We start from the raw sequence: 13,906 nt of genomic DNA, 5'->3' as shown, positions 1-13,906 counted from the left end.
CCCTTTATTGAGCGATCCAATACCAGAGGGCATGCATTTAAGGTGAGAGGGGGTAGGTTCAGAACAGATGTGAGGGGTACGTTTTTTTACTGAGAGAGTGGTGGATGCCTGGAATGCATTGCCTGATAGGGTGGTGGAGGGAAATTCATTGGGGGCTTTTGAGAGGGGCTTGGATGGGCACATGAACGAGAGGAAAATGGAGGGAGATGGGCATTCTGTAGGTAGGAGGGATTAGCTATATCGGCACAAAATTGTGAGCCAAAGGGCCTGTTCTGTGCTGTATTGTTCGATGTTCCCCTGAGTACCCCACACCCTCACGGCACTGGGGGATCCATCTCGAGGACAAGACACAGCCATCTCACTGCTGTTCAAACCAATACAGTGGATTTGAACTACCCATGATAAAGCAGTGGCCAGATTGTGTTCAGCCATTAGTGTAGTGAAAGGCACCATGCAGGAAGTTGTGGGGCCCAGCCATTTAAGGACTGGGCAGTGCTGGTTAATTCTAGTTTAGTTATCTCATCAGCACAATCAACCACAGTGCACATTTAGAAACTGCATTTGCATTTGGCTCTCCATAACTGTTGCTTTTCCTCATTTGCTTTCTAAAATAGATTTGTTAACCGTTTGGGCTCCAGAATATCAGTTTGAAGCCTTTCTGTGCACCTCGACACACTCTGGGTTCGGGCATTCTGCATCAAACTGGGAGGTGGGTTACAGTGGCTGGGTTACTGGCAGATGGAGCTCTGATCCCAGAGACCATGGGTTTGAATCTCACTGCAATAGCAAGGGAACTGAAAGTCGAGTCATTAAATAAAGAAAATTTGCAGTAAAACAGAATGAGTGACAGTGAAACTTCCGGATTGTTGTAGAAATTCACATGATACTAATTAGGAGCAGGAGTAGGCTGCTCGGCCCGTTGAGTCGGTGAGAGCACAGCTGATCTGAATGTGACCTCAGCTTCTTATCCCTGCCCACCCACAGTGACCTCTCACCCCTTTGCTAAGCAAGAACATGTCAACCACTGCCTTAAAAAATCCAAAGGTAGTAGCCACTGGCCTTCAACAAAATGAAACCATAGAACCATACAGCACAAAACAGGCCCTTCGGCCCACCATGTTGTGCCGACGGTCTTCCTTCCCTGGTTCCCTTGTACTACCTCGATGTACTGATGTGGTGAAATGATCTGTATGGATGGCATGCAAAACAGTTCTTCATTGTACCTTGACCAATTAATTTACATGCAACTCTGAACCCAACAATGCAATCGACTCTCACCTGCACTCTCATTTCAGGGGAGGCAATGAATGCTGGTGTTCCAAGAGAAGACCACATCCCAGGAACTACACCTTCTTGGGGCCGCTGACTGTTCCTTCAGTTATTGGGGATAACGGGATGGAGAGAGGGACTGATTCCTTCTGCCTGTTCCCGTTAGTTCCAAAGGACCTGAATTAGTTTTCTGATCTGAATCATAAGTTCAAGTTTATTGTTGTCACAGGCGTACATACACAGGGTATAAATGCTGTGAAAATCAGCTTTTTGCAGCACAGTACATTACAAGACGAGGAACAAACACAAGTTAACATGAAGTTAAATTAACATAAGATATATATATAACTCGTATGAGTGTAAAGTATACATAGTGACACTAGTGAAAGATTTTATGAGAGAGGAAAAAATATACAGTCTGAGGTAGTGTTAAGGTTTTTCAGGTGGGTTCAAGAACCCGACGGCAGAAAGTGTTGTTGAACCTTGAGGCGTGGGTCTTCAGGCTCCTGTACCTCCTGCCTGATGGCATGAAATGGCAGGAAAGGAGGTTGTTCAGCCCATTGAGTCCATGCCTGTTCTCCAGTCACTCCCATTCCTTGGTCCCTCCCCTTAAACTTGCAATTCCTTCTCTTCCTCCTCAGTCCCTTGTATGTGCATCTGGCACCCATTCATTTCCCACCCGCAGCTCAAGGGAAGCTCCTCCCCTGTCGCCCTCACTGTTTCCCTAAATATCTTGGCTCATGGGCTTCCCTAACCTTTCACCTCACTTACATGGTGATTACAAGAGTAAACTTGCCCAAATGCCTGGAGTGGGTGATTAACAGAACATTGAATCCGAGTTGCAGGATCTGGCCTTAAAGTGGCACTTGGCTAGAACTTGGCAATTTTTGCCAACTGTGCCACCCTTTTCCTGACACTGATCTTGGTTATTTTGGTAATATCAGACTGTAGTGGTTATTTGGCCCTTAGGGCTGGTGCTAGCTTTCTGATACTGCCATCCAATTGGGCCCAGTCCCTGTTTTCCTCTGCAGTCCAGCAAATATTTCCTTTATTAATATTACTGTAATTCCCTTTTGAAAGTTGCAACTTCTGTTTTTGGGTCATAGAACATTACAGCATAGTACAGGCCCTTCAGCCCACAATGTTGTGCTGACATTTTATCCTGCTCTAAGATCTAAACTCTTCCCTCCCACATAGCTCCCCATTTCTCTATCATTCATGTGGCTATCTAAGAGTCTCTTAAATGTCCCTAATGTATCTGACCCCACAACCTCTGCCGGCAGTGCGTTCCACGCACCCACCACTCTCTGTGTGTATAAAAAAAACTTACCCCTGACATCCCCCTCGTATCTTCCTCCAATCACCTAAAAATTATGCCCCCTCGTGTTAGCCATTGTCGCCCTGGGATGCAGTCTTTGTCCACTCGATCTATGCCTCTTATCATCTTGTACACCTCTATCAAGTCACCTCCCATTCTCCTTCGCTCCAAAGAGAGAGGCCCTAACTTACACAACCTTTCCTCATAAGACATGCTCTCCAATCCAGGCAGCATCCTGGTAAATCTCCTCTGCACCCTCTCTAAAGCTTCCACATCCTTCCTTTAATGAGGTGACCAGAACTGAACACTATACTCCAAGTGTAGTCTAACCAGAATTTTATAGAGCTGCAACATTACCTCATGGCTCTTGAACTCACTCCCCCGACTAACGAAGGCCAACACACCATACACCTTCTTAACAACCCTATCGACCTGCGCGGCAACCTTGTGACACAGAATCTTTCAACTCAGCAGGTAAAAACAGGTAAACCTAAAAATAATTTGCCTTGTTCCCCCTCTGGTAATCTCGACAATTATTAGACTTAAACAAGGTTTGGGCGGAGCAAAGTTGGCAAACTGAGTGTGGGATTGTGGTTCAGGGCTAAATGACTGAAAAAGTCACGGGAATTTACAAACAGTCTCCTAAAGGTCTAGAAATATTACACACACATAGATTTTCAAAGCCAAACATTTTGTGAAAGTATTTTTGCTTTGAACTACCACTTGGTTTTTCAAACACACAAACTTTGAATGCCCACCAAGTACTCTAAGTCAATAGCTCAGGAACTCTAAACTTTCTGTAGCAATTTCAATGTAACGCCAGCCTGCATCAACTGGGAAGATTCCTGAATCAGCAGAGACTTGGTTGAATAACAACTGGGAGGAGTAGAGTTTAGTGCCTTGGAATCTGGGAAAGAAAGATTCCAATTGGAATTCCCACAAAGTTGCAAGCTGGTGTTCCCCAGGAAAGGACTTGGCTTCAAATTCTTTCAGGCAGGGCATTGCTTTTGCACAATGGACTTTGATCCAAAACATGATGGCACACTCAAGCAGGCATCCAGAAACTGTGGTGTAGCCCTTGTGGGAGTGATGTTACCAGTACATGGACCATGTGTTTGAGTGACATGAGTCAGAGGGCCACACGGGATTGATGTCTCTTCACTCAACCTTCTAATGGGATCACACGGTTTGGAAATGGCACTGGAACAGACCTTATCCAGAAGGTAAAGGTCTTCCGTATGAGGTCAGAATCACAATCTGGATCGCAGCAGGGAACGTTCTTCCAAGGTAGTCTGAGCTGAGCCTTCTCATGAAGAGGTTCCATGACTATCCTTATCCTAGGAATTCAATGCCTGATGGAATTCTGTCCCATGGGAACGCTGCTTTAAGTGCTCCCACTGTGCTGGGAGATTGAAGGGACAGGGTTGCCGTCCTTCCGTGAATGGAGACACGAGACTGCAGATGCTGGAATCTGGAGCAACTAACAATCTGCTGGAGGAATTCAGGGGGTCAAGCAGCATCTGAGAAGGGATGCTCTTTCAAATAGTCGACGTCTTGGGAAGGGCCTGAGCCCGAAATGTCGACTGTCCATTTCCCTCCACAGATGCTGCCTGACCCGCTAAGTTTCTCCAGCATTTTGTTTGTTTTTCCAATTATGCACTCAGGGCCCTTGTAGTCAACACAGACTCGATGGGCCGAATGGCTTCCTTCTGTGCCACTTCAATTCATCGATTCACTATTCTAATGCGTGCGATATGTGGCTGAGAATGGGTCAAAACCAGCGTGGAACCAGCAATAAATTATAACAGCATCAGAAATAGGAGCAGGAGTAGGCCAATTGGCTCCTCACACCCACACTACCATCCAATCAGATCATGACTGATCTTTTACCTCAGTGCCACTATCCTGTACTAACCCCGTATCCCTCTAGTCCCTTAACGTGAGCAATTTATATGCGTGACAAATGTGAGCAATTTTGAGCTCTGTATCTAAGGAAAGATGTGCTGGCCTTGGAGAGGGTCCAGAGGAGGTTCTCAAGAATGATCCCAGGAATGAAAGGGTTAATGTATGAGCAGCGTTTGATGTCTCTGCGCCTGTACTCGATGGAGTTCAGAAGGATGAGGGAGGGATCTCATTGAAACCTACTGGATACTGAAAGGCCTGGATAGAGTGAATGTGGAGAGGATGTTTCCAATAGTGGGAGAGTCTAGGATCCGAGGGCACAGCCTCAGAATAAAGGGAACTGAGTTGAGGAGGAATTTCTTCAGCCAGAGGGTGGTGAATCTGTGGAATTCGTTGCCACCGAGGGCTGTGGAGGCCAAGTCATTGGGTGTGTCTAAGGCAGAGACTGATTCAATTGGTTAACAGATTAAGGGTTACAGGGAGAATGGGGTTGCGAGAGAAAAAAAAATCAACCATGATTGAATGGCGGAGCAGACTCGATGGACCGAATGGTCTAATTCTGCTCCTATACATGATGGTCTTGTATACCAAGCAACTAACTTTCCACAACTTCTGGAATTGAGAATTCCAAAGATTCACCTCCTGTATCAAGACAGTTTTTCTGATCTCTGTCCTGAATGGCCAACCCCAGATGTGACCCCTGGTTCTGGCTACCCCCGGGCAGGGGAATCATCCTCCCTGCGACTACTGTGTCATGTCCCGTTAGAATTTCTGTACATTTCAATGAGATCTCTGCTCAATCTTCTGCTCTCGAGAGACCATGGGCCCAATCTGCTTTGCCCCTCCTCCAGGGGCAGTCCATGTCCCCTCACCCACAGGAACCAGCGGGGCTGTTTATGTGTTGGAGCAGCTTCCAGGGGCACCTTGGTTCATGGTTGTTAATCACAGAGTTGTGCAGCATGGAAAGAGCCAATTTGGCCCTCTGCTGACCAGTGAGCACACATCCATATTAATCCCATCTTCCAGCATTTGGTTTGTAACCGATTCAAATGCTTAGCTGGACTGTCGTTGAGAGAGTCAGTCAGTCAGTCGGGTCACTGGGTCTGGACACCAGTTCAGTGCTAGCTACGTCTATGGCTGTGCCTGCCCTCCAGTTGAGAGGTAGTGCATCACCCACAGGGAGGTTTGTCAGCATGAGGTAGCCCAGCTGGCACGGGGCCAACTGCGCTCAACGAGACCCCGCGAAGCTCAGAAAATCCCCTCACTCTGCAAAACAGTGTGGCAGTTATTTCTCATTCTGCAAACACTGTACAAGGTCTAAGCTTCTTTCACAGGGGGTAAATGGTTTGACTCGGGGCGGTTCTACAGGATGCAATGGAAAGTTTGAGCTTAATCAATCATATTCTCACTAAACGTGTGAATAATCTTTGCCTTATTTGGCTTGTGCACTTGCTTAACACGATTCTATCTGCACAGGGTGAAACCACTTCAGTTTTCTAAGCACTGGGAACTGTAGTCAAAGGTGAACAGAAGTTGTGTCAGCTTTTTTCTTTCTTTCTTCACTGCACTTGAGGATGCTGTGCTGTCGTCATTCTCTTTAAAGGAAGAGCTCGGTATCTTTTCTTGGCAGGACACTGTGTTCGTGAATCGCTGGCTTCAGCGAGAGGAACTCTGACTCACACACCCCTTGCGCATTCTCACCTGGAATTAATAAACTTGCCCCTCTAAAGCTCACATCTGCTGTGGGCCACGGGTCAGACGATAAACATAGATCGAAAGGAAGGAACTGCAGATCCTGGAATTCTGAAATTAAAATGCTGGAAACACTCAGCAGGTCAGGCAGCCTCTGTGGAGAGAGAAACAGTTCACGTTTCAGGTCCAGGACCATTTCTTGGTGGGGAAAAGTGGAGCTTGTTTTGGATTGCAGAGAAGGGGAAGGGTGGAGAGGTCAAAGGAAATGTCTGGTGAGAGGGTGGAAGCAGAGAGACTGGGTTACAGGTGCTTGACATCTTACCAGTACTGGCCAGTTCTGACCCAGACTGGAAAGGCTGTCTGTCTGAAACAGTGTAGGGTCCTGACGGCTGTAATTTGGCAGAAGGTGAGGTGGTGTTTCTGGAGCTTACGCTGGTCTCTGTTGCCTCTTGTCTCTGGCCGAGGTTACTAGCGGGGTATTGAGCTGGGGAGAGTTGAATTGAATGCCGTATTTACCTCCACATCCACCCGCTTCCCCACTTGAGTGCAAGTGGGAGCTTTGTCTGGTCGGTACCCTTTACCTCACTGACCAGGGATCCTGAGCCTAACACCTCTGCCTTGACACCTCAGTGCCAACGTCATTCCAGGCGAAACTTGATTGGCTTCCCTTCTGCCATCTTAATTACTCATTCCCTTTGCCACAGGCACTCTGAGGCTGCAGGGTGTACCATCTGCACAGGGCACCATAGTTTGTCAGCAAGGCCACTCCAACAGCACCTTGCAAACCTGCAGTCCCTTCAGGCAGAAGGGGACACCACCCTCTGCAGGTTCCCCTCCAAGCTCCAGACCATCCTGACTTGGAAGTATATCGCCGACCCTTCCTGCTAAGTCCTGGAACTCCATCGTCACACGGACTACAGTAGCCCCACCTTCCCAAGGGCAGCCAGTACTGGTCTTCCCACATCCTAAAATGGATGAAGAACACAGTTGGGGACTCGAGCAGTCGGTCTTTGTGTAGCTTGGCAACGCACATCTGCCCATTGCCACATCATGGGTGCCTGCCCAGTGAGGCTGCTGACAGAGGTCAAGAGTGTATTGTGATGTGGTTGTACCTACACCACCTTGATGTTTATACTTAAGGACTGTTGACATCAGAAGCTGAAGCCTCTTCTGGTGGGTGTAAGGCCCAGCCATACAAAACCCGACTGAGGCTCTTGTTTGGCTAGGGTGTGAAGCTTGGTGGGGCTGGTGGTTAGTTACAGAGCACCAGCCCTGAGGAAATTGGTTAAAGAGTGAATTGCAACCATGCTGAAGATCCACAAAGGTTAGACCAACCCAAAGAGGAGAAATTAAGTCATTAGAGTCATGTGTTGAAGGACACCCATTGTGCCTGTGGTGACTCTTCGAAAGAGCAGCCTAATTAGTCTCATGGTCTTAAATCTTCAGACCATGTGTTTTGATCTTTTGAAAGTTTGCTGTTGCTTCTACTTCCTCTTTAGGGCAGTTCATTCCAGATGACAACCACTTTGCATAAATAAAGTGTTTCCTCCTGATGCCTTGTGGTTCTGTTTCAATCGCCTTGCATCTATGGCATCTGGCCGCCACTGCTGCTGTCACTGGAAGCAGTTTCTCCATTGCTTATCTAACCCCATCATGCTTTTCTCAAATCACCTTCTCTACAGTAAGGAGAGGGGCTGCTTCCTGTAATTAAACTCCCTCACTGCTGGGCTGTCCATACCTTTCACGTCTGTTCTGAAGCACAGTGCCCAAGATGATACGAAACAACTCTGTTTGCGAGCTGATCATCCAAACATTTGGCATATGAGAAGCTTCCTCGAGCCCTTGTCACCCAGGGCAAGTACCACCTTCTCTCTTCCAGAGCAACATCTGTAGAACATTCTTTCTAGCGTCATCAAAAAATCGGTTCTCTGCAGCTATTGTGAAAAGTCCTGATGTGGGGTTTCGACCTAAAATGCTGCTCAACCCGTTGAGTTCCCTCAGCATCTTGTGTGTTGCTTCAGATTCCAGCATCTGCGGTCTCTTGTGTCTCCATTGTGAAAAGTCTTGACTCATTTTTTTGTAAAAAGAGACTTTAGAATAGTAATATTTTATGGTGGTGTTACTGGGATGATGATGCTTTGTCTACGACAGGCTAAGATGCAGTGTTAACCCTGTGTTTACCTGGAGTTGTTGGGAACTTAGAGGACTGGGTGGAAGGTTGCAAAGTTAATTGGTAGGGCACGAGCCTGCCTTCTGTCTTCAATCTCACGTAAGGCCAAGCTCAACAAAACCCTTCAACTCTACGTAACTCACTGCAACTCTGCAGCCGCGCTCCGACCTTCCCCACCCTTCTTCCCCCTCCCTCTTCCCCCCCACCCCTGCGGTCCCTGACTTACAGAGGGTCTTGAAACTGCCCTCCCAGAGGCAACATTTTCAAATTCCTTTAGGTTCTTGCTGTTCCCAGCTCCAGCCCTGTGACCTTCTGTTTCTCCACATTTGTTATATGCTCCTTTGTTGACACTCCGCACCAGACCTCAGAAATCCCACCATACACCAGATCTTTGAATAGGCTTCGAACTACTGGAAGTGGCTTGTAATGCAGAAGGCGGCCACTTGGCCTATCAGGTGAATGCCAGCTTCCAGGGTTCCATTCCTGACTTCCCTGTAACACTGCAACTTATTCTCTCTCGCACAAACCTATCAACTCCTCTGGTCCTTTTTGCCATGAACAAAACCAGCACTAGTTTACAGCGGCCAATTCACCCACCAACCCGCATGTGTTTGGGATGTGGGAGGAAACCGGGGCACCCGGGGGAAGCCCACGTGGTCAGAGGGAGAACATGCAAACTCCACACAGACAGCGCCCGAGGTCAGGATCGAACCCTCGGGTCGCTGGAGCTGTGAAGCGGCAGTGGTAACTGCTCTGCCACCGTGCTGCCCTAATGTTCCATTCTCTGCTCTGATCCAGAGCCTCGAGCTCCCTGCTCCATCGCCACCTCCTCTGATTCTCTGCCCAAATTTCCGCCGGTTTTGACCTTGGCTGCACCGTGGATGTCGGTGCGTGGGGACGAGAGGTTCAGCCTGTTTGGGACCCATTTCAGAACAGACGAACAGTGCGCTGTGCTGGAGCTACCAGCCAGAAGTTCCTGCAGTTGAGAAACCATTTGCAGATTAGTGTAGCTAGTGGTGGCCTGGATGTGGTGGGCTGAAGGGCCTGTTTTTGTGCTGTACGGCTGCGTGTGATCATGGTCTTCACTCGCGCATCGGAACAGTTTTATGCTGGTGTTGGTGAAATGGAAAGGCAGGAGGGAGAGTGTGGGCCTGTTGAATTGATCACTGCAAATGGTCCTTTTGCGTGGGTGGTGATTGGTTGCCGTGACACTCGTGATGTACGTTTACCCTGAAATATGTGAACCATTTTTCTGCTGAATTTAGGTGATGTGACCAGTCGGACATTTCTGACAACGCAGGTGGATAGGCTAGTGAAGAAGGCGTTTGGTACATTTGCCTTCGGAGGCCGAGGCATTGAGTATAAGAGTTGGGACATCATGTTGAAGCTGTACAAAACACTGGTTAGACTGCTCTGTGTGCCGTGTACAGTTCTGGTCGCCACACTACAGAAAGACAGTGATAGCAGTAGAGAGAGTGCAGAAGAGATTCACCAGGATTTTGCCTGGAATGGATGACTGGAGTTATAAGAAGAGAGGGGTGACCTTACAGAGGATTATAAAGTCATGAGGGGCATGGACAGGGTATATGGTCAGAGTCTTTTCATCAGGGCAGGGAAGTGTGGAATTAGAGGGTGAGAGGGCAGAAACTTAAAGATCTGAAGGGTAAGTTTGTCAATCACAGGGTAGTGGTTATCTGGAACGAGCTGCCAGAGGATGTACAATTGCAATGTATAAAAGGTACTAGGATAGGAAAGGTGTAGCGGGATACGGGCCTAAAATGGGATTAACGTAAACAGGCATCAGGGTCGGTAAGGATGAGGCCCCGTTTCTGTGCTCAACGATTGTATGATTCTATGAAAGAAAGATCTCTGGTGTCGGCGATGGTGCAGGAGAGAAGGAGTTGGCACCCAGACCTGAATGTCAGTAACGTAATTCCTAAATGCACCAGATGCAACCATGCTGCATCCTCTCCAGGACCGTTTCTACAGTAATAGTCGCTTAGCAACTCAGCTACCAGTTTCACTGACCTCTATTGGATACCGGCAAGCCAAAACATCGTGAAGTGTTACCTCACCTCCAGGTCAGTAACGCTTCCCACTCCTTAAGTGCAAAGTGGGTTTTGGAATGGAGGTCCCAGTCCCGATGAAAGGTCTTGACCCGAAACGTCGACAATCCCTTTCCCCCCATAGATGCTGCTCGACCCGCTGAGTTCCTCCCAGATTCCAGCATTTGCAGTCTCCTGTGTCTCTCGGTCTCTGTTTTCTCATGTTGCATTCTGGCCAGTCGGGTGATAAATTGGTCAGCTTTCTCAGGCAGAAAACAGGTTTGGTGTGGAGACACGAGAGTCAGCAGATGCTGAAATCTGGAGCAACACACGAGAGACTGGAGGAACTCAGCGGGTCGGGCAGCATCTGTGGAGGGAAATGGACAGACGATGTTTCGGGTCGAGACCCTTAATTAATCTTCTGTAGAGCTTTGGGGCAGATGGTTCACAGTTAATGTGACCTCCGTCCGTGGAGCAGATGGTGTTTGGAAGGAGAGATGGCGCTGAGTTGTGTCCTGGCCAACACTGCGGTTAATTGCCCTCGGAGTGGCCACCCACCACCCCCACCCACATCCCCCACCATGGGGTGGCATGGGCTGGGTTTGTTTCTGTGCTCAGTGTCTTTCTGCTTTGCCTCCAAGGTGAATGGCGGAGAAGGCCAGGAGGCAGCGGAGTCCACCACACACAGCGTCCTGAAACGTTCCACAAGCTACGCTCCGAGCGGGAGCAAGCAGACGTCGGGGCCACAGGTGTTGAAGAGTGGCTTCTGTGTGAAGCAGGGCATCGTGGTGAGTGTTGCTGCAGTTGGGGCTGGCCGTGGGCTGCCACACCGTCATAACGCGGCGCCCTTCAGATTCGGCTGAGCTGCTAGCAGGTGCTGCCGCTTCACAGCTCCAGCGACCCGGGTTTGATCCTCGCCTCTGGTCCTGTCCGTGCGGAGTCTGCATGTTCTCCCTGTGATCGCGGGTGCTCCAGTTTCCTCCCACATCCTAAAGACGTGCATTTCCAGTGGTTAACTGGCCACTGGAAACGATCCCGGATTTAGTGAGTGGTGGGAGCATCAGGGGCTAGATCACTGTGTGGCAATGGGCCTTGGGGGAGTACCCTGGGAGCCAGCATGGACTCAGTGGGCTGAATGGCCTCCTGCATGGAGATATGGACCCCTGGCTACAACAACATTGGCTCCCTGGGCATGCATAGTGCCCTGGTGTGTACTACTGCATATAACATCATTAGGAGCCTAAATCATCAGCGAGGACTTGTTTCCCTCAGGTCTGTCAAAAACCAGAGGTTCTAGATTGAACGTAATGGGTAGAAGGATGAGAGAGGAGACGAGGAAATATTTTATCACCCAGAGGGCGGTGGGGGTCTGAAACTCACTGACCTGAAAGGCAGAAATCCTCCCTACATTTTCACGTGCTGGGCCTTGGATCCAGTGTGGGTAGGTGGGGTTAAAGTGAGGAGACCTTCCTCGACTCCATGGACTGAATGGCCTCCTGTGTGTAAGTCTTCCAGGGTTCTGTGGCTTCCCGAGCTTTGGTGCTGTGCATCATCGGGTCTGTCCACCAGTCACCCGACACCTTGGGCCCAGCTGTGCTGGTCCAACACCCTGCTCGGACAGATTGCTGTGCACAAGGACCCAGGCACAAGGAGGAGCGGGAGCAGGCCCGTCATTGCACCGGATACCTCATTCACCAGGATGTTGCCTGGATTGGAGGTCATTAGTTTCGGGGAGAGATCGGACAGGCTGGGCCTGTTTTACCTGGAGCAAAGGAGGCTGAGGGGTGACCCTGAAGGAGGTTTATAAGATTATGAGAGGCATAGATATGGTCGACAGTCAGAATCTTTTCCTCATAGCATAGGTGTCACAAACAAGTGGCCAGAGGTTTAAGGTGAGAGGAAGGAGTTTTAAAGGGGATCTGAGGGGAAAATGTTTTGTTTCCACAGAGAATGGTTGATATCTGGAACGTGCTGCCAGAGGAGGTGGCGGAGTCAGATACAATCTCTATGCTTAAGAGGCATTTAGACAGACATTTGAATAGGCAGGGCATAGAAGGACGTGGTCCTAATGCGGGCAAATGGGATTAGTATAGATGAGCAGAAAGGTCAGCATGGACTCGGTGGGCCGAAGGGCCTGTTTCTGTGCTGTACCACTCTGTGACAGTAGGGAGGTCTCCTTAGGGTGTCAGTTCAATGCTCCTTCAACGTTTAAGGTTATCCTTTGTTTCCTACTGTGTCTCCACACACTCCTGGCGGACAGCTGACATGTTTGTCATTAATATTGCAGAGGAAAAGTTGGAAGAGGCGGTACTTCACACTGGATGAAAATTCTTTCAGTTACTTCAAATGTGAAATGGTAAGTTTTCACTGCGAGCCGTTTGGCGTTTTGGGATTAACTGTTGGCAGTGCGATCTCGTAGGCGAGTTGGCCCTTGGACTGATGGCAGAAAGAATCAGAAAAAGGGGGAGTTGGTGGACACACTGGTCCAGAGGCAGGGCTGTGAAATGGCTGTACACAGTCACTCGTCGTTTAAAAATTAGTCTTGATTTTCCCTGGCGGCTGGGTGGAAGACTGGTCACTTGGAATTTCCCTTTGGTGAGTCCCTTTGGTGAGTCTGAGTGTGCCCCAGACAGCTGAGATGGTCCAAAAATCCATAAGATATAGGAGCAGAATTAGGCCATTTGGCCCATCGAGTCTGCTTCGCCATTCAGTTATGGCTGATTTTTTTCTCAACCCCATTTTCCCGCCTTTTCCCTGTTACCCTTAACCCCCTTACCGATCGAGAACCTAGCAACCTCTGCCTTAAATACACCCAAAAACTTGGCCTCCACAGCCCTCTGTGACAACGAATTCCACAGATTCACCGCCCTCTGGCTGAAGAAATTCTTCCACATCTCAGTTCTAAAGGGATGTCCCTTTATTCTGAGGCTGTGCCCTCGGATCCGACACTCTCCCACTGATGGGAACATCTTCTCCACATCCACTCTATCCAGGCCTTTCAGTATACGGTAGGTTTCAATGAGAATCCCCCCCTCATTCAACGAGATCTGCATTTTGCAATCAGCAGAGTTCTCTCTCAATAAAATAAAACTTGATTGGGGATGTAACTGTGAGCGGGACGGTCTCCAGACCACCACCCAGATCCTCCCTGCAGCTGGCACTTTCAGGCAGTGAGGAACCCAGTCAGACACAGTGGATCCTGGGGTGCAGCACCTACTCCCAGATGCTCTCTTGGGGTTACTGTGGAGACATGAGGCGCAAACATTGCTTCATTGAGCCCTGCTCCAATCCTTCTGAAAGGGCACCTGTCCAAGCAGGACCCCGACAATGGGATTTGGCACTGGGAAACTGCCTCAGGTTGGTCCCCTCCAAAACAGACTCTGTCTCTGACCCTGTGTCACAGCCCTCCGCCCTAACCCCTGTGCTCGGTAACCACCTGGCTTCTAGTTAAGCATCACCTCCATCTTATAATGTTGGGCACACTTGGGTTGTTTTCTCTGGAGTACCGGA

The 13,906-nt window shown here is 49.0% G+C and overlaps 1 protein-coding gene across 6 annotated transcripts in view; it reads left to right on the top strand.

The window, feature by feature from the left end:
• The window catches only part of LOC127584389 (pleckstrin homology domain-containing family A member 2-like), a 100,277-nt gene that overhangs the window by 71,355 nt on the left and 15,016 nt on the right, over positions 1-13,906 (top strand). For all 6 annotated transcript variants that reach the window (XM_052041174.1, XM_052041169.1, XM_052041170.1 and 3 more), the window contains 2 exons: positions 11,038-11,184; positions 12,684-12,752. In XM_052041174.1, coding sequence (XP_051897134.1) covers positions 11,038-11,184; positions 12,684-12,752 — 216 coding nt within the window. The remainder of the gene's footprint in view (positions 1-11,037; positions 11,185-12,683; positions 12,753-13,906) is intronic.

Source organism: Pristis pectinata, chromosome 29 (genome assembly GCF_009764475.1).
Source record: "Pristis pectinata isolate sPriPec2 chromosome 29, sPriPec2.1.pri, whole genome shotgun sequence".
In the NCBI taxonomy this organism is placed as follows: Eukaryota; Metazoa; Chordata; class Chondrichthyes; order Rhinopristiformes; family Pristidae; genus Pristis; species Pristis pectinata.
The sequence above is the reverse complement of the archived record's forward strand: the minus strand, read 5'-3'. Positions and strand labels throughout refer to the sequence as shown.